This window comes from Podarcis filfolensis, assembly GCF_964270895.1.
Source record: "Podarcis filfolensis genome assembly, chromosome: Z".
Taxonomy (NCBI): Eukaryota; Metazoa; Chordata; class Lepidosauria; order Squamata; family Lacertidae; genus Podarcis; species Podarcis filfolensis.
This window is the reverse complement of record NC_139617.1, coordinates 40,281,247-40,302,881: the sequence shown is the minus strand read 5'-3', so window position 1 is coordinate 40,302,881 and position 21,635 is coordinate 40,281,247. Positions and strand designations below refer to the sequence as shown.

Here is a 21,635-nt window from a genome sequence, read left to right as displayed (position 1 = left end):
TCAAAGTACCCCTCAAAGCAGATTATGGATGAATCCACATTAGCAATTTCGGTTTCAAGAAATCAAGACTCAGTACTTACGTTTTAGCACTCGCTTCAAGAAACAGCAATCCTGTTTAGAAACAAAATACAACTTTAGCATAGGCAGGAATAGCAAGTGCCCCACACCAAACCTCACAAGTAACAGTCCCCAAAGAACTCCAGGGTCAGTAGTTTGCATAACCAGATCTGTAAGTGAGACAACTCAGGCCCTGAATCACTGAGGTCTCCCCGCTCCCCAAAACGGCTTCTGGGAGTTATCATGGCCTAGAATCCAACCTATACACTCACGCACTGGAGTAGCAACACCCACCATTCTCTTCAGCAAACTGTTTGGCTTCTTCATATGTCACATCCCTCTGCGCTTCCAGATCCGCTTTATTTCCTATAAGGATTATCACCTGCATCCGGAATAAGGCAAAAAAAGATTGCTGATAAACTGGCAGTCCCTGTTGAAGGCAAGAGGTCAACAGCTGCATGCTAGTCCTACTCCCTAGGCTCCAGCATCCTGCAGCTGCCACTTTAGCCCTCCTGTGACATGCCTGAGTAGAGCTGGTAAAGATAATGCTTTTATGCAAGGCAATACAGATTAGGAAAACCAAAATAAAATGCTGCCAGAACTTCAAGTGTGAATGTTAAGTGACACTTCAACTTCTTATTACTGCAGGGCCATTCAGATTCAAGAAAGGCTATTATGCAATAAAATAGTCACACTAATGAGGAAGTGAACCTGGCTAGCTAGAACTAACTTCTGTGGAGAACAGAACCAAATCAGGAACAGATGTATTCAAATCACTTGATGCTACACAGGGTGGAAGGAAACCAACTTCAACTGCAGATATAGGGTGGTATTTAGCCTCAAAAAAAACCCCAAACCAAATCCTATGTGTCTTTCTGTAAAAAAAAATGATTTAAATCAAGTCTTACTGACTACAGTAGTGATTTAAATCGATTTGATTTAAATCATATCCACCCTGGTTGGCTCTTTCCAACTATTTTTCTTCCCCTTTCTCCTTAATGACTCTTGCCATTACCTTCACATTGTACTCCTTCTGGTAGCAATTATGTTCATTTATAATTTTGGGGAAATTATACTTCATAAGATGACAACCAGCAGCAGCTTATGCAACAGGGTGGCAATTTAGCCTTGTGTTCTGATTCCATGCTTTGGGACAAGGCCTTTTAATCAAAGCCACGACCTTCGCTTTAACAATTTAATCACTGGTAGCAAATTTAAAGCCAGTTCAGTGTGGATGAGCGTTAATGGCACCCTTGATTTCAAACCAACCCCATTTTGATGCGTTGATGTAATGGGAAATAAAAAATAAAAGGTAGCTTTTCCTTTTGGCAAGTACTGTAGTAGTTTAAGTGTCTTTATGAACAAATTGCTACTTATCACACTCTCAACATCTCCCAAAGCTATCAAAATAGGTCATATTTGTTTGATTTTAAATGTAAACAACGAAAAGGCAGATGTTCAAAGGGTGTTTGACAGCCCTACATTTAATGCAACCATTTTTAAACAGCCAAACTCACAGTATTTGGATTAGTTAGGTTCCTTGCATCTGTCAGCCAGCTGCTTAGATGGTTATACGTGCTCCTTCTGCAGAAGACAGAAAGGGCAAAACTAAGTACTTATAGGGTCACACCAGCATAATATGTCAGTTTCTTTCCTATTACACTTTGAGGATGGTACTGGACACAACAGGAACATGTTACTTCCAATTTAGGCAATTGAATTGAGCTGTTAACAGAGATTCTTGCTTGTTTTTCATTTCCCTTTTTTTCAAGGGGAAAACTGTTAAGACAAAATGTTGCAAAAATCTCCTCTTAAAGAGCTATTGTCTGGAGGGTGGGGTCGGGGAGAACACTGATCTTGTGCGTCTGGGGAACATACACATATGCCCAAGATACAGAAAGGTGAAGTATTGTTTGCTAGGGTTTACAATGATCTGAAAAACCATTCTCTTCTTTTGTAGGACTAACCAATGTGCCTCATTCCCAAGCTTGCTCTGTATCTTTTCCAAAATTAGAATAGTTAAACTTAGTTTAGAAACCTCTGGTTTCAATTCACCCTACTGTAAAGGCAGTAAAATATCAATCCCATAACTAGACTCCATAATTTATTTATTTATTAGCCCAACACAGAGCTGACAAATACTCCCAACTTCTTGCACTTAGCAACAGGCTTCATGTCCTACTTAAAATAGACTAAAATAGGACTAAAATAGTCATATTTTTTCTGTGGGGCATTCTTCACTCAGTTCAGTTCCATGACACCATACAGGAAGCTAGATGCACAGGAGATAGCGATATATTCCCAAAAACAGATGCTCCTGATGAGCCAATGTGTCTCTGTCCCACTTACTAGCAAAGAATCTTTGGCAAGCTACCAAAGCCCAGAAACTCAACAACCCCAGATACTTGACTTTTAAGAATATTGCTCTTCCTTCTCCAGACTGTTGTTCCTGGGCATGGCCAAAAAAGAGAGACGTGTTTACAGGTTTTACATAACATTAAGGGCTAAGAAAGGAGCAGCTGTTAAAGCCACAACCTTGGCTAAAGTTCCTCTTAAAATCAAGACAATGACTTGACACTTATATCATCCTGAAAAGATCTAATTAGGTTTGTTTTTCTAAAAAGTGACCATGCTTTTAAAATCTGTTTTGAGTCATGTGCCCCTTGCAGAAATATCAGCAAAAACAAACAAACAAACAAAACCTTGGTGCATTATGTTGATAAAGTCGGCAGAAAAGGCCATTCCACCACCAGCACCTTTCTCCTGCAGTACTAGAACTTGGGATCACCTAAAGCAACAAACAGTAGATTCCGGCAGGCAAGAGAATAAATACCCTACTTTGTGCATAGCTAACCTCTGGAATTCACTTCCATAAAATGTAGTGACTGCTGCTAGTTTTGAAATGAATTAGCTAAATTTATGGAAGCAGGTCTTTCACAGTGGAGATGGCACCTTCATGTCCAGAGCCGAAATTCCTGGGATTCTGGGGAATATTGCTGGGGCAATAATGACAGAGGGCCACTGTGTTCATGACGTGCCTGCGGGCTTCCCAGAGACATCTGATTAGCCATTTTTTGAGAGCAAATATATTGATGAGAAGGAGCCCCCAACTGATCCAGGAGTGTCATTCTTGTCCTATTAAGAGCTAGGAAAGTAGTGAGTTTAACCTCAGCAGCTGCTGTATGACTGCTGTAGTAACATAAGAGTGTACTAAGGGTGTCTATAGCACAAGAAGGCCTCTTACCTAGTAATATCGTAGACCATAAGAGCGCCTGCTGCTCCTCTGTAGTAGCTCCGTGTGACAGCCCTGAATCTCTCCTGTCCTGCTGTATCCCAGATCTGCAGCTTAATTTTTTGGCCACTAACTTCAATTATTCTTGTACCAAACTCAACACCAATTGTATGGGGACAATCTGCCATAACTGTTGCCAAAAAGGAGAGAGAGAGACAGAGAGAGAGTCAGGCGACCAGTACTTCCATTTAGAGCTCTCAATAGCAACACTGAGCATGTGCATGTAAAACTGAAAACCTGCTTAATCTCAACTTCAGATTTCATCTCACCCATCCCCCCAAAAAAGGAAATCTAACTGCTATTACTGTACTTCATTAACAAAATTATTATCTTTTTTCTATATAACACTATCCCATCCCCACGCTGTTCAGGTTCATTTTCTCATCAGGAATGAGAAAGAGACAACTGTCCTGCCAAAAACCACACTAGCTCTTGACCTCCGTTATCTGTTTTGTTCTTAAACAAATTTAAGGTATGCCTTATTTTTAAAAATCCTGGTCAAATAGAAAGATAGCTGGACTTTAAGGGATTTGGTAACTTACAGTCCAGTTAAAACCTACGCCTAAGCTGGGAAAAGTAATACTGGACCTAACTGCTGACCAGGCAGTCAATCTTAAATAAACCAGCACAAGGCACATAAGTGAGTCATGTGGCCTCAAGGGAATGTAGAAGCTTTTTCAACCCATGATGCTCTTCCAACCCCAGTTAAGACAGAGACTGAAAATAGTGTCCAACTGTAATAGTGGCATATTAAACAATTTTGCTAAGTGTCTTTGCCTCAGCCGTGCTGGACCACTCTCACAAACAGAGCCAGGCAGATCAAAGACACAAGAAAAGCCCAAATCAACTTGTGCAAGGAGGAGAGAGAAGAGGCATGCTGTGGATTACCATCTAAAATCACTTGAAGGTCAGTATGTGAAGAGACTTACATTTCTTTTCTGTAAACTGGTGGAGCAAGCAAGACTTTCCTACACCCATGTCCCCTACGGGACAGGGCGGAGGGAGGGGGGAGAAAAGAAAGAAACAAGTCTTAGTAACAAGCCATGTACTATTATCACTGTGCTTGAAACTTAGTATCACAGAAGAGGACTGTGCAATAATGTGTCATTCACACAGGGCCGGCCCAAAACATTTTGGCACCTGGGCATCACCTAAACATGCATCCTCCCGACTGCCTTACTAGGACATTTTCCACATCGGTATAGCGCGTTTGTACAACACCAAGCACTCACCAGCCCTCAGGCAGCATGATCAATGGTCAGTGGTCAGGGATGATATGACACTGAACAGCCAGTGTGATATAGTGGCCAGAGTGATGGACCAGGTCCTGGGAGAGCAGAATTCAAACCCCCACTCAGACATGAAGCTCAATGGGTGGCCTTGGGCCTGTCTCTCTCTCTTCTCTCCGTCTCCTCCTCCCCCACCCCTAAACCTACTTCACAGGACGGTTGTGAGGATTATATGAGGAAGAGGAGAATCTGTGTACACCACCTTGAGCTCATGGGATAAAAAGGTGAAGCATAAATCCAATAAATACTGTATTGAATGCACCATTGAATCTAATGTGCGTCCTAAACATAATTTGGCAAAAAAATGTGTGCATTAGACCACCAAAACTATCTTGACTTGCAGGGAGGGCATGCCTCCTTTTTTACAGCCCCCATCCTGCCACCCCTGTGACCCAGAGGCTCCTTCACCGCCTGGGCACACTGAGGACTAGCCATGTGGCTGGCGCGCTCTCCCGCCGGCCACCTTACCTGCCCAGAAGCCCGCCTTCTCTTCCTCCTCCTCTGCTTCTCCATCACCAACCACAGCCTGGACCCCTCAGGAAACCACACAGCAAAGTCGCCCTGCCCTACCCAGTGGGATTCACTGCAGCCTCCTGTGCAACAGCGTCCACCTCCGCTTCCCTCCGACAGAGGAAGCTGCCAGGCTGAGTCAGCTGATCCCGCAGCAGGGCCCTGGAGTGTGGCAGCGCAAAGCAGGAGAGCAGGCATGCACCAAGAAAACAGGCCCCACAGTGCCAGCTCACCTTTCTCTCTCTCGCAGTGTGGAAGTGCCGGGCCCCGCCTGTGTAGAGGAGCTGAGGCAGGTGGGAACCACGTTTTGGTTCACCTCACTGACAAAAGGAGTATGAGGGACTTTTCCCTCATGGCGCTTTCACTGAGGGAGAGAGGGGTTTGCTTATTATGCCCCTCTGCCTTGCTTTAGGGTGCGCAATAGAAACCTCCCCAGGAGCTGAGCAAAACAGTAACAATTATTTCCCATCCCCACACACTTTAGATAACTCAGTGGGTTACACAGGCCACTTAACTACGGAGAAAGTCCCAGACCTACTTCTGAGTAGGTAAATCAGGATCAGCACTATACACTGTTGTATTTACTTGAGTCTAATGCACCATTGAATCTAATGCACATCCTAATTTTCGCAATGTAATTTGGCAAATGTATGCTTTAGACTCGAGTAAATACGTAGCCCAGCAACATTTGAAATATGCAATCCAATGGAGGCGGCAACCAAGGCAAAAATTAAGGGAATGGGCTGGAGGGGTGGGCAGAGGAAAGTCAAGAGAGTGTAGAAATAGGTGGGTAAGGAAGGAGGAGGAGGAGGAGGAGGAGGAGGAGGAGGAGGAGGAGGAGGAGGAGGAGGAGGCAGCAAGGTGGAAGACACTGCTCCACAAGGTGGGTCCTCAAAGTCGCTGTGTAATGCAGCGGCAATAATGGAGCAGTAGCTTGCTGATCTCCAGGTGCTCAGTGAACAGGCTAGCTGCTCTCATACATAAGTAATGAAAGTAGCAAGCCTGTTCGCCACGGCTGTCCAGAAAGGGGTGGCACTTGGAAGAGGACGAAAAGAAGCCCCTGCCTTCCTGCCACTTTACACAGCAACTATGGCAACCCCACCACGTAAAAAGCAGCAGCAGGGCAGTGGCTGTGACTCTTCAAAACCACTTCTCTCAAGTGCCATCCAAGGCAGGTGCCTCACCTCACATTATTGAAGGGCCAGCTCTGTGTTCTACAGTCTACTGGTGAATAATCTCTGTGCACCAGTTGCTTGTAACACTTCACGAGTAAGAATAATAAAAGTAAGTTTAAAAAAAATGAAACAGAAAGCACTGCTACAGCACTGCAACAGACAGCACTAGAACTTCAGCATCTAGTGCAAATGTTTCTCCCCTCCATTCCTTCCACGTTTTATAAGACAGAGGATTTTTTTTATTATCCTGCACTTCCTCCAAAGAGTTCAAGGTTATGAACACTCATCCATTGTCATCCTGACTGCCACTCTGCAGTCAGAGTTGAGTGGAAGAGGGAGAAACCCAGAGTCACACAGAGAGCTTACAATCAGGCAGGGAGCTGAACCTAGGCCTCTCCCAAGTCTAAGACTGGCATGTTAAACATTAATACAAGATCAGCTACTTTAAGAATAGCAGCGAGTAGTCCAACAACTAGTACACAGACACTTTAGTTCTCCCTCACTCAGAAGTAACCTAAGCCATGTCTAGCATGAGGAATGTGCAAAATATTTAAGGCTTGGTGTAAACAGCACATAAGCCATGTTGCAAGTTTCGGGCCCAATGACATATACCATGTCAACTATAAACTCTCCCCTGCTTTATACCACCTATTTGTAGGCCAGTGGGTCATTGTGTGCCAAGCACTGAGCAAATCACAGCACAACAGCCACCGCAGCTAAATGAAGGGAAATGGCTTGGAGCCACTATCTCAGTCTCCACTTCATGACTATCAAGCACGAAGTTTTACAGGTGCTTTTACAGGTGCACAGTGAGAAAAAGCTTTGTGCAACAGGAATTCCTTGCCCAACATGGCATACTCCCAAATGAAGTTTCCAGTGAGCTTTGCAGAGGCTGCATAACCAATAGTCCTGCAGGCTAAGCCCCTCAGAGCAGTTTAAAACAACCAACCACAGCCATGAACTTAGTATTGCTTAACTCTGTATCTTTGAAGGTGGCTGTCATTAACTGAAATACACTGGGCATTTCATAGTTAACTGGTTGCCAGTTAATTTCAGGGCCCATTTCAAGGTGCTCACATTGGTGTTTAAATGACTTTGGCCGCAAACGCCTGAAAGACCAACCCCTTTCCTCTAGATCCTCTTGGGTGTTAAGCCAGGCAGAGAGGGCCTTCTTGGTAGCTCTACCACCCTCAGAAAGTGTGGGGAGTAGTGGCCCATGGCAGGCTTTTTCTGTGACTGTCCCTAAATTGAGGAATTCCCTCCAAGTAAAAGCACATCCAGCACCATCATGATACAGCTTCTGCCATATGCTGGCAGATGTCTTTACCTTGGCGTTTGACATCAGAGATATTTTTAGGACTTGTCCTATTTTTCTAATTCGAAATTGTTTTAACCAATTGTAATAATCTATTTTTACATTGTTGTAACCCGCCCTGATGGTGAAGGATCAGTGAGAAATCAAATCAATAATAGCAATATATGTATTATCGTTGTTTCTTCTCCTGGAATCCAATGCGGGTTGGAAATTTTCTTCACAAATGCTTTGTTTCACAAGGACTATCCTTTGATTTCCACCACCCACCCCGTGAAGCTGAGACTTCGTTCTTCCTTCAATCAGCAAGACAGTGATACCAAGAGCAAATCAACAATTCAAAACAATTTTTAAAGGAAATACAAAGGTAATAAAAATTTCAACAATCCACTAAGTATTACAACAGATATTTCAAAGTAAAAAATACAAAATTCATGCAAGGGGGACAATTTTTAAAGCAACAAAAGAAGACTGAGCTGCTTCCATTTTTAAGCAAAGGTTGCAAACTACAGTTTTCTTATCTGTAGTTCTAAACAGATATAGCACTTCTTTTCATACTGCCTCCTTAGCTGCTCTTTTGGAAAGGAAGTACATAGAGATTACTGGCCTATCAGAACACCAAAGCATGCTAACAGCAGTTCAACCCTCTAACAAAAACTTACCCACCAAGTAAAACAAATGATACATACAAAGACCTGGTTTATATTTATACTTACCAATAATGATGTACTTAAAGATGTAGGAATAGTTGTAAGGTGCGGTTGCCATGGTGGCACTAGAAAAAAAAGAGAGAGGATGTTATCACACACTACACCAGTGGTTCCCAATTAGCTAATTACTGAGGACCCCCTATTTTTCAAAAGTCAAGCCACAGACAATCTACTTTTGAAGATTTTGATAACTCTATGGTAGTTACCTCTGCAAAGCAGTGTTTTGAACAAAATGTGGGGTAGCCCCTAATAAGAAAAAGATTTTAGGAATACTAAAAAACAGACTAGGGCCAAGCAATGTCTGGTTTTCATTATCATTATATATCAGCAGATAACATCACAATATTCCGAAATATCACAATGTCTGAAATTGGAGATCAGGCACAGGGATGAGAGAAGGAGAAGTCATGGGGATCGGGTGGTAGGGCTCGGGAATAGCAGCTTTTCAACATTGTGGTGTAACGCCAGCCAAACATCACAGTTTGGCACCACAACGCTGAAAAAACAATATGCATTAGCCTCTACCTGCAAGACATTGGGTGAAACTTCCTCAGCTCTCACCTCAAGAGCTGAGGCAGTTTCACCCAGGCTCATGGTCTGGAACAATGCAGCTTGTTTGCGCTGCTCAGCCGGGGGGGGGGGAGGGAATGCCCCCCCCAGCTGAGACAGCCCTGGAGCTTCAGGGCTCCTTTAACTGCTCACTGCAGAGAACGGCAACTGTGCTCCCCTCAGCTGAGCAGTTTCACAGAGCTGCCAACTTGCGGGCGGGCTGGGGGCTCCTTAAATGCGTGACTGAGACAAGGGCAGCTGAACATTCCTCAGTCTAGCAGTTTAAAGATGCAGAGGGAGGAACAAGCTGTATTGGTGCCTCACCAATACAGCTTTGTTTCACCCTCTCCATCATATGAGTGGGATGGCGGGTTCACTCAGCGATCTATTGCTGGTAAAACCGCTGCTGCTCCTAAGTCCCTCTGCTAGCAGCGCCTCCTGGAGGAAGGAACTTTGGGCTCCCTCCAGCGGATGCTGCTAGCAGAGGGACTCAGGAGCAGCAGCAGTTTCAGCAGCGATATACCATTGAGTAAAGCCAACATCGCAGTCTGCTCCTCATACCAGTCCTGGGCAAGGCACAACGACTTTTGCCACAGAGCCAGGCTCTGATGAAGGAGCCTGCAGTGGGGTGCCTGTTTGCGCTCCCTCTCAACATTGTGCCTGGAACCACGGACTCCACAGATCCCCCACACTGCATCTCTGTGATCAGCTGCCCTGTTTTCCCTCAGCGTGGGGGAAGGCAGCTCAGATCAGCAGCGTTATCGGCCGAGATCCTCGTGTAATATGGGCAGTGCCTTGAAATCAGTTGCTCTGCTCTCCCTTGTGCAAGAAGCAATATATTGCTGTGTATTGCCAGATCAAAATCACTACTGTGGTGTGATTTCAAAACATTTTGGTCAATATATTGCAAAATCACACAGTGGTAAAACAGACCATAAAATTTGTGATATTACCATGCAAAAAATGACAAAAAAATTAGTTGGGGGAGAGGCAAGGGATATGGCCGCGGACCCCTTGGATGTATTCCGCAGACCACCAGGGGTCCCCGGACCCCTAATTGGGAACCACTGCACTAAGCCATTACCACCAATTCCCAAATTACAGTGGTACCTCGGGTTAAGTACTTAATTTGTTCCGAAGGTCTGTTCTTAACCTTAAACTGTTCTTAACCTGAAGCACCACTTTAGTTAATGGGGCCTCCAGCTGCCGCTGCACCGCCGGAGCACAATTTCTGTTCTCATCCTGAAGCAAAGTTCTTAACCCGAGGTACTATTTCTGAGTTAGCGGCGTCTGTAACATGAAGCATATGTAACCCGAGGTACCACTGTATATGTTTAATAGTGCAGCAGACTTAAGGTAAAGAACTACAAAATCTCAAGGTAACCGAATCCAGTTCCGCTCACATATGTTCCTAGATAAAGTTTCAAACACAGACTACAAGAGTTTGAACTTAAAAGTCATTTTTACTCCTAAAATGCTGAAATATTTTTCTCTGATTACCATACTCATAGCCTTCCATAAATGTTATCACAATTAGAGGAATGGGGGAATTTTGGCCATCCAGATGTCATTGGACTATAAAAGTCCCATCATTCCTGACCACTGTCAATGCAGTGTGGGGTTGATGGAACATGAAGTCCAACAACATCTATAGCATCCCAGGTTCCCCATCCCTGCTCAAATCCAGCACAAATAATCCGCAAGTGGTAGTGATGGGGAGCATATTGTTGTTGTTGTTTAGTCATTTAGTCGTGTCCGACTCTTCGTGATCCCATGGACCAGAGCACGCCAGGCACCGCCAGGCATATTAACTTCTTGCAAAACCCAAAGTTGCAAGGGACACTTGGGATCCACAGTTGTGAGGTAACCCCTTTGGGGAAAAAACACTAACAGTGCAACACTTCTTTATTCTGAACAGTTAAAGCTTCTGAACAATCAGTAACAGCCCCAGCAATACTATAGCACTCAACGCTTTGAAGACCCAGGCGGCACAGAAGGTAACAAGGACATGAGCAGTCACTCACCACAGCCTGCTAGCATCTGCCTATCAGAGACAGGATGAACAGTCACATCCAAGCTGGAATGATATTTTGCAGACAAAATGGTAGACATTTTCTCTGTCACCACTGCTCCATCTTCCATTTCCAAGAAGCAAACCTCAGGTCAACCACAGTGATGGCACAGACTTCCACCACCACTGTTCTTTCCAAACAAAAGGTGTTCTGCACTGTTCTGCACATTATTTTTAAAAGAGTTGATCCACAGCATAGATGCTGCACTCTACATTTTACTCCAGTCTAGATTCTACTCTGCACATTTAGTATTTGGCCTGTGTCAACTGTAGCAGCCTTGCAAATAATCCATAACATTTACTAGCTTGACCATCTAAATATCTCTACGGTAGGCACTTATAAACTACATGAGAGATCAACTTTTTCAAAAGCTTCTCACAGTCCAGCCACATGGAAGCAACTTTTAACACCACAGGCAACCAAATAAACAGCTATTTTACAAGGCACTATATCCCTTAACAGTAGCCAACTAAAAGTATAATAGCTGCCTATAGACTTTTTTAGACTGCTAACAGAGTCACACAGCTTCACTACCAAGACAGCTACAGACCTAACATAGCTGCCCCTAACATACCTTTTACTCATGGGTGGCTGAACATCTTCTGGCTTTGCTTAGCCTATTACAAACTTCTCTTCATTGAAGTATTCCCTAGTCTCCTTATAGAGAGGAAAGGAACACCTGAGAATTCATTATTTTAAACACCCACAGAGAGGTTACTTGAATCAGAGAGCTTACTGGATGCTCTTTCTAACTGGTTCTTTTTTGTAAACTGAATTTATTTATCTACTTAGCTACAAATAGCCTCTCTGTACAAAATTTATATTTAAGGATTCCTTCAAAAAGCCATAGTAGATTTTCAGGACTAACTAGACTATCCCAGTGTAGCAACCAAGGAGTTGTATCCAACTAAGTACTACTACTCACTTGTCCCTCACATACAGATGGATGAGGGAACTATTTCCACAAAGAATCAAGAGCTTTGTAAAGTAGGCTCTACAATTTGAATCAAACAATTCTAATCAAAAGTGGTCATCTTAATACAGTGAACAGAGTTGCCAGGCACATCTTTGCACTCCACTCTTGAACATTCTCTTCAGCCTGAAATGACACTTCAGTGTAAAACAGATTTGCCCCATGACCAGCCACCCTGTGAAATTTAATGTAATCTTTTTTTTACAGAATGCATGTAGTGAGCAAGAAGAGAAATGCTGGTGCTTCTGAAACATCAATGTACCCCACATACATCATTGCTTAAATAGATGATCTGAAATCCAGGAGAGGTAGAAAATAAAAACCAAGCCACATTTAAGACTTCCTAAGTGAGATTCTTCCTATACAAGGAATTTTACTGCCCATTTTATACTGCACTTATTTATAATTGCAGGTCTAACTGTGCTTCTACCAAGAGTGAAGAGTGAAGCTACACAACTCATGCAGGGTACCAGAACAGCTGGCAAATCTCACATCTATTCTGTAATGAAATCAGATCACAATAGCTGCTCTTGGGAAGCAGGGGTGTGTGTCTTGGTGTTTGGTAGCTTAAAAGAGCCAACCAGGAATGCCTGGGAAATTGTTGGTGGCCTCTTCTTACATTTTAGGAAGTCCACACCATAGTTTTCAAATGAAAACCATTGCAGATCCCTAAAAAGACAGCCTCATTGCTAGAGAAGCACAAGTTCAACCAGCCATCTCTATAGCCTTGATACTGATTGAAGAGAAACATCAAACTGCATCCCACCTTCAGTGACTCACAAATAGCAACAGTTCATTAACTAATAAGGAGATCCGCATACCTGTACAGTGGTACCTCGGGTTAAGAACTTAATTCATTCCAGAGGTCCGTACTTAACCTGAAACTGTTCTTAACCTGAAGCACCACTTTAGCTAATGGGACCTCCTGCTGCCGCTGCGCCGACAACATGTGATTTCTGTTCTCATCCTGAAGCAAAGTTCTTAACCCGAGGTACTATTTCTGGGTTAGCGGAGTCTGTAACCTGAAGCGTATGTAAGCTGAAGCGTATGTAACCCGAGGTACCACTGTACATTGGTGTGAACAGAGGCAAACCCCATAATTGCCATTTACTTTTCCCCACTACGAATCTAAGAAGGCAGATAGTGCATGCAGTTTGTGGTAATATTTAATGTTTGTGTGTAAGTGTGGATCACCCGTTTCTCCAGGCTGCTTCTCTCCTGGGCCACTTAAAGCTCAGGAACTTGAGATGCTCCACAGGGCTGCATCCTCCCTGTCCATAACTCCAGCAAAAGCCATCAGATTTCCTTTGTTGCCTTAATTATCTTTGCCAATCATGTTTCCCTTGGCTAGCTACAGCCATTGTTGCAAGCCTTCAAGCTAAGTATTTGTTGGGTGTTGCTTTGTGTCATCTTGGGAAGGAGAATATACAGTTCTATTTTATAAAATACAAGGACTCAAATGGGTGGCATCCAACTAAGTTCTATGTAGAGGAGACCTATTGAAATTAATGGACTTGAGTCAGTCTTCTTGATTAATTTGAGAGGGGCTACTCTAACAATGTATGCTAACACTAGACCCAATACAAATATTGAGGTTTTGGACCAAGAGTGCAAATCAAAGGCATAGTTGAAACTACATTCTAATGAAATCTAAGGGTTGAACTTTAAACGCATGTGATTAGCACAGGGTTATACAACAGGTCACCTTATGCTTTCATTCCTTATTGATATAGCATACGCAGAACTGGTAAAGATACCTAGCCTCTAGGAGTCTGCGCCGAGCTTCCAAATGCCTAAGATTTCTCCCTAGGCCTGCTCCAACAATAATTCAGAGCACCACAAATATTTAACAAGTGTAAGCTTTCAACGGCCACTGACCTAGTCACCTGTATGAATACAGCATGACTCAGGTGACCATGTGGGGATGCTACATCAAAGTTGGGTTTATTTACCTATTTATTTTATAAAGTGCTTTGAGGTTTCATTGCAATCAAGCAATATACAAGTATTATGAAATAAATACATATTTTAGGCCACAACTATACTTATTGTGTTTCTAAGCTTACTGTCTATCCACTGTGGAGCTTAAAGGAGCAGAGTTCCCAGGCAGTCTCCCACCCAGGCACTGACCCAGAAGTACGAGGTTTCTGGAAGGTAGCTGGAACAAATTCCTTTATCTAGCTGAGTAGGAGGGAAAATTGAGTACTTTCTATTTTTACAGATTTGCTTGCCAAATAAGAGGACATCCCATGTTGGGACAAGTAATGTGAGGAAAAGCAACTGCTAGAGATAATTCCAAAAGTAAGCTATTGTCTACTTTCTTCACATCATCTACAAGACATCTCCAAGTTGTAGAAAAGCACTTCTCACCCACAGAGTTAAGTGGGAAGCTAAGATTCTCCACAGCTTTGATTCAAATTTATTAATTATGACACAAGCCAAATGCATGAAAGCTTTTTTCCCATGGTAATGCTTCCATTGTTTCATAGAATCATAGAATTGTAGAGCTGGAAGGTACCCTGAGGATCATCTAGTCCAGTCCCCTGCAATGCAGGAATATGCACCAATGTAGGAATATGCAGCTGTCCCATATGGGGATCGAACCTGCAACCTTGGTGTTGTCAGCGCCACACTCTAACCAACTGAGCCATCCAGGCTATATTATGCCTGGATATGATGGAGGGCAACAGAACAGGCAAGGGGCAAAGAATGGAGCAGCAGAGCTCAGGGGAACTGGGGAAGAAGCTCATGGGAGGGTCAACGGGCAGAAGGATTGGGAGTGCAGTTCAGAAGGTCCCATGTTCAATCTCTGGCAGCATCTCCACTTAAAACTGGGGTTGCCAACCTGGTGCCCATGAAGACCTTTGTTGGGGGCTCCAGGCTTGGAGCTTTCATTAAAAAAAAAAAGCACCTAACCCCCTTAGAAAGTTATAAAACAAAATGTGCAGGCATCCTTCTAATAAATTTCTGTGAAATGAGCCAGCCTGGCTGTTCCCGCTTGTCAGTGATTTTAGCCAATGAGTGAAATCAGAGAAGGCAGGTGAAGAACAGGAATTATCCTGCCCAGGGACAGTGGAGTTTAAGTTTATAGTGCATCCTATCTCCCCATCTTCAATGTATTCAAAAATCCTATCTTATAATGAGCAAGGAAATACTAGTCCATAGAGAGCTCAAACAGTGATATTTTAAAGCTTACAGCACTTCTTCCACCAGATTCCTTGCAGAAGTTACCATATTCACCAACACCTTTATTTCAAAAAGCTACTTCAGCTTTGTTAACTCGTTCTTCCTCCAGCACACAATGTCATGAGAGCTTTTCCCACAGTGAACACACCCAGATACTGCAGACTTTCCAACTGCACCTACCTGCCAGGCCTCCTGGTAAAACAGTAGCAGAGCAGACCAGGAAGAGAATTCAGAAAACCTAAGAGGTGAACTGATGAAAGCATGGGTTATATTTTCAAGACTCAATTCCACTATTTTTACTACCAACTTTCCCTGTGAGAAGTATTCTGAAAGACTTTCATTCAAGACCGTGAAACTGAAACCATGCTTGAGCATCAAGAGCATTTACCCAATATTTAATAAAGGACTTAATAAAGGCTGCACAAGTTAGTGACTAATTGCTATGACTATGACAAATGCAAAGTGTTTAGAATTAAGGCTAGGATAGGACAGCCAGATTCCAAACCTCTGGAAGAACAGATGTTTTCCAAGGTGCCTTTTGCCTAGAAAAAGTGCAAACCTTTCAATGCAAGTCTATCCTGCAATGCAACCTACCTATATATACTGCAAGGATTCATTCAGGTCTCCTGCTGCCTCTCTGTCTCTGAAAAGCCACCCAGAGCTTGCAAGTGCAGCCTGTATCCAGACAGTTTTCCGACATGAAAGGGATCCCAAGGTTCATCTTGTCCAACCTCCTGCAATGCAGGAATCCTGCCCAGGTGCCCCTGCCTAGGCTTGAACCACCAACCTTCTGGTTAACTGCCAGAAACAGGGCAGAAACGTTTTTTGCTTAAACTGCTCTAAAGAACCATGCCCATTGATACTATGGTGCACAATTTTTTACCCTTCAAATGCTTCAATATATATGTTCAATAGTAGCCATTAGCAGTTCCTTAACATGTTAAAAATAATTTTGAATGTTTAGATACTTGCCATCTCAAAGCCGCCAAGTCAGGGATGAGGAACCTCAGGTCCACCCCCATTGTTCTGTACGGACACTGAGGTCCAGCGCCGAGGGGCTTTTGGCGGGTCCCTCACTGCGAGAAGCAAAGTTACAGGGAACCAGGCAGAGGGCCTTCTCGGTAGTGGCGCCTGCCCTGTGGAACACCCTCCCATCAGATGTCAAACAAATAAACAATTATCTGACTTTCAGAAGACATCGGAAGGCAGCCCTGTTTAGGGAAGCTTTTAATATTTGATGAATTATTGTATTTTAATATTTTAATATTTTGCTGGAAGTCGCCCAGTGTGGTTGGGGAAACCCAGCCAGATGGGCAGGGTATAAATAACAATGTTGTTGTTGTTGTTGTTGTTGTTGTTGTTGTTGTTGTTGTTGTTGTTGTTGTTGTTGTTGTTGTTAAATGCAGTCCTCTAGTCCAGGCATGTCCAACAAGTAGATTGTGATCTACTGGTAGATCACTGGACGTCTGTGGTAGATCACTGGCTCCCCGCAAAGAAGCTGAACAACTGTGGCTCCCCTAAAAAAAGCTCAAAATTTTACCTCCTCCCTGAAAAAACTCAGCAACTTTGACCCAACCCAAAAAAATTGGGTAGATCACTGCCAGTTTTTAACTCTGTGAGTAGATCGCAGTCTCTTGGGAGTTGGCCACCCCTGGATCTAGTCTCTCTACCTGGCCACACTCCCTCCCAGCCATACCCACTTTCCCAAGACAACATCCCTCACTGCTCCGTTTGCTGCACTCTCCTTGAGTATTTTTGCCCCGGTGGAGTGTGTCCCTGAACTCTGATCAGGCCTTTTCCTTGCCTGAATGAAGGATAGAGAGGGAGTGACAATGTGAACTAGCCTTCTGTACAAAAGTAAAATTTACATTTGTTGCTCTGCCCACCTCTACCTCTGGCCCCACCCGCCACTGACATCTGGCCTCTGGAAAGTTGCCCAGAAGGGAATGTGGACCTTTGGCTGAAATGCATATAAAATATACTATCTATCGTATACAAAGTTAAGTCAGTTTTTGTATAATGTTGAATTAACAAAACATTGCCCCAGGGCTAGGATTACCATACTGAATACTAAGTTAAGGTTGTTTGAAAACAAGACCAAGTCCACTAAGTATTTAAACTGTAGTGGGTGCTTTGTATGCAAATAGCTACACTCCACTCTTGGGCCAACTGAGCTACCCTCAAAATATACAATCCCATTTTATGACAACATAAAATGAAATACCTATTTTAGAACATAAGCAAATCTGCCACCTTAATAAGGCACTTCAGAGATTTAGGATCAGATAAGCCTGCTAAAGAATATGTTGACACCAGGGATTAGATGCTGACCAGCTATGCAGCGTGCCCAAGGGAGTTTAAGTGCTGTGCCACACACACACAAAAAGTATTTAGCTTAGCAGAAATAGTCCAATTTGCATATATCTATTTTATGCTACTGCTACTATTTCACAGGGAAGAACAAATAACAATGCTTGGTCATAAGCTCATCTCCCCTGTGGGGGGGGGGGTCAAAGGTAGAACTAGTACTATACTACGTTCTGTGTCCAACAGAACGCAAAAGTCTTCCTCTGGACCACTGGTAACCTTGTTCTGGCCCAGCTTTCTGACACTGATAGGATGGTCAAGCTAGGCACTTTTTAGAAAGAATCTTTATTTAAAAAAAAAAGGCAAAACTGAGATGACATGGATGCACATTTCTCTAGTACAGTCAGTGCAGACTCCACGCAGCAAAATTCCATTCCTCTTTTTTTTGCATGCACTAATGACTGCTTCTCCACTTCTGCTGGGACTGGATGGCTGATCCAACATTTAGGCTACATTTCCTAGCATATTCCTTTCTGCAGAGGATCTTGAGGTGCCTAATCACCCTCCACATACCACTTTCTGCATTCTCTGAGGATTCCTTACAACTATTATTCCCCTATCCCTCCAACAGAGTAAGAGACAGCCTTGCCTAAGGCCACCTGCTGAGTTTATGGCTGGTCTGGGAACTTCCTATCTTCTATCTCATGCTCTCAAGCCATGGTGCTACATCAGCCCAGGGAAATAGGAACTCAGAACAAATTAATATCTACCTCACAATATGCTCCCATACACATAGCTCATCTTTTCCCAGTCCCTTCACATAACATTCATTTTTAGAAATTAAGAGAGTAAAGTATGGGTAACGGAAGTAAGAAAGCTGACCAGAACATCTCCAGTTTGCTGCCCTTCCCCCTTCCCTACTTCTGGTTTCTAGATCCCCATGTTTTATTCAGTTTCTCTCTGCTGGAGAGCACTAGCTCCAAGTGAAACTCAGTTTGATACCTGCAGCAGAAACAATAGCTGTGTTCAAACCTGAAAACAGGATTTTTAATTAGACCTGAATGAATTCCATAAAGAGGGCTTCTTACAATCCTACTGTGAAGCACAATTGTGTTCAGCTTAAAAAGCATTTAGAAATCCTTGGACAAAAAGGTGCTTTAAAACAATACACTAAACTTGGGCTCTTATTTCTGAATCACTTTTGAGTCTGCAAGTATTCTGTCCCAAACTCCCCCAGAATAGTTCAGTCGTGTTTCTACTATTGCTCTTCCATAGTCTACATCTCCAGGTCTATGCTTCACTTCAATGCTAGTGATTACATGCTAGTAATACTTGGTGCATCCACTACCAAGAATAGCAGGAGCTGTAATTAGAGGAATGATGTCTGAATGATGTGGTGCACTTTTCAGCAATATCTAGTAGATCTGGGTGATGTATTGATACATTGCTTGAAACCGCCTTGAAGTTAAACTCGCAAGAGCAATTTCAGAATTTCCAACCAGGCAAAGTATCATGAATCCCTGGGCATGCTCGCAGCCAGCATAGTGCACTTCAATCAGGGTGCATGATGCTCACCCACTCCCTCCAACCCTCCCTTTGCAGCCCTGCCACCAGCCTCGGGAGTGGCGCTTTCCTGCCAGCCAGCCCCTTCATTTATTTCTCTGGCTGTATGAGTGGTAGCAAGCTGCCTACTCCCTCCATTCCTTCTCATGCCATGCAGAATGGTGGCTTCCAGTAGCCACCACTTGTACAGCAAGAGGATATTGTCAGGGCAAGCCACAGCTAGCAGTTCCAGGGAGGCTGGCGGCTTCACACTGCCATGGCATGTGGTGCCTCAGCTGATGCGCACTGCCTTGGGCAGTACCACCCACCTGCCCTTGCCAGGAAGAAGATGATGCACACAGTGATGCTAATTATCTCCATGAACAGCAACTGCCTTCTTCCTCCCCACCTCCTTTCCAACATCATAATATACCACCATATCACAAAGTTTAGCTGGCGATCTATTACAATGCTGGAAAGCAGGTATCGTCCAGCTCTCGTATTTAGTTTAAATGCTACACTAAACATGATTTTATGAGCAGCCAATAGCACTTTTGACTTTTCTTTAGACAAATCCTCTCCCAATCTATCCCGTGAAACCAACAGCACTGACTGCCTGAGAAAGAACAATGCTTATCAGGGGCTTCTGCTTTCATCCCTATGCTCATCACAGCCTTCACCAACCAGACACCATTCAGACATTTCGAACTACAACTCCCATCAGCTCCAGCCAGCACATACTAGGTGGGTTTGATGTAAGTTCAGCTCTAAACAGCTGGCCAGTGCCAGGCTGGCTTATCAGCGCCAATCATCTACTCAGAAATAATTAAGGCCTCCATCAGAGCAGCCACCACCACCAGGTCTGAAACAGCATAAGCTACTTACAAGTAGTTAAAATGAATGGGTAGGATTTTTGCCAACATGGAAGCAATGCTCAATACAGCCCTATATTCTACGCAAGAGTGGTGCTACATGCTAGTGGAGCACAGGACAATGGTAATTAAGGTTACCTCAATGTTGTGATTTTACCATCTCTGCCGTAGTTTCCCCTCAAAGAAAGGAAATTTAGTTATGTAGCACTTGGGCAGCTAGTTTCAAGGCTCATGTTGCCACGGAGACCATAGGGACAGTGTTAGAAACTGGGATAGGAAAGCTAGGTGTCATGTGACTCCTGAGACCTATGTTGAGGGCAAGAAAACAAAATGTCTATGCACCTTTTTTCTTTTCTTTTTGCTGCCATGATACCAGACCAGGTGATTTGCTCAGCAGCGTGGAAGACAGACAGACAGACAGACAGACAGACAGACAGAGATGCTGATCAAATCAGGTGGTCTGTGGAGTAGTGTGGAAATCAATGAGGTGCAACAGGGAATTTTAGGCACAGCGATCACCTCTGGAACTCCATGCCACAGGGCAGCACAAGACTAACTGAGCTTAGGCAGGGAGCAGACAGCCTCCAAGGGGAAGGCAGCTCCCAACCAACAAAGCTCACAACAGATGCTGAGCCAGAGCAGCACCCTTAATTCTGCCCCCCAAATGTTACTCTGTTGCCTCCCCACAGCTCAAATATGAGGTTAGAGGGACCACTGAACAAGGGTTTAAAAAGCTATTTCAACCCATCTGCCTCCAACCCTTTAACTCCTGCATAAATGTTAGATGGCCTTTGGCCAGATCCAGCCGTGATTTTCTTAGTTTTTTACTGAAAGGGGCCAGCGAAAATGTAATTAATGTAAAGGAAACATAGGGAGCTGCCCGAGTTCATACCACTGATCGATCAATCAATCCCAGTATCGTCTGCATAGGCTGGCAGCAGCTCTCCAGGGTTTCAGGAAGGCGACCTTCCCTGCCCCCACCTGGAAACGCCACTGGGGATTGAACCTTGGACCTTTTGCATGCAAAGCAGATGCTCTGCTGCTGGACCAAAGCAGCAGCAAGAAGAACCACTATGCATTCCAGATTCAGAGTGGGGGCCCATTAACCCAGCAGCATCAAGGAAAAGGGGCTTCTCTCTCTCTCTCTCTCACACACACACACACACTAGTCAATATCACATGATTGCAGGCTCAAAAGCAGCTGCCACCCCAGTAGCTCCCCACAGAAATCAAGTCGATCACCCCATAGAAAACTGATTATGGGAAGAGAGGGAACATGGAGGATAATCTGGAATCCAAGTTGGGGGGGAGCTCTCAAAATGCAACCCATCACTCCTCAGCTATGATGTACTACAAGCATTAAATGCCACACCTGCCCACCCCCCAACGTTCTCCTATAGAGACACCAGAAGGCTGTGTATGCTAAAAAGACTCTTTTGGGGGTGGGGCAGGGGAGAAGAGAATACAGTGGTACCTCAGGTTACAGTACGCTTCAGGTTACAGACTCCGCTAACCCATAAATAGTACCTCAGGTTAAGAACTTTGCTTCAGGATGAGAACAGAAATCGCGCGGGGGCAGTGGAAAGCCCCATTAGCTAGAGTGGTACCTCAGGTTAAGAACGGACCTCCAGTAGGCATGGTTAGGATTAGAGCAGAGAAAAAGCACTGTGACCCTACCCTTCCCTCTATTTCTCTATCTTCCCCCCACCCTTCCCTATACCACCTGTATATTCTTTTACTGGAGAAGGGGTTGGGGTAGGGGTCCATCAAGGCTCCTTTTGGGGGAGGT

The 21,635-nt window shown here is 44.0% G+C and overlaps 1 protein-coding gene across 1 annotated transcript in view; it reads right to left on the bottom strand.

Moving 5' to 3' along the window:
• The window catches only part of RAB14 (RAB14, member RAS oncogene family), a 34,530-nt gene that overhangs the window by 3,870 nt on the left and 9,025 nt on the right, over window positions 1-21,635 (bottom strand). The window contains exons 2-7 of the mRNA XM_083597461.1: window positions 8,352-8,410; window positions 4,279-4,332; window positions 3,302-3,479; window positions 1,575-1,641; window positions 352-439; window positions 81-111 (exon numbers count right to left, since the gene is read on the bottom strand). Coding sequence (XP_083453587.1) covers window positions 81-111; window positions 352-439; window positions 1,575-1,641; window positions 3,302-3,479; window positions 4,279-4,332; window positions 8,352-8,403 — 470 coding nt within the window. The 5' untranslated portion in view covers window positions 8,404-8,410. The remainder of the gene's footprint in view (window positions 1-80; window positions 112-351; window positions 440-1,574; window positions 1,642-3,301; window positions 3,480-4,278; window positions 4,333-8,351; window positions 8,411-21,635) is intronic.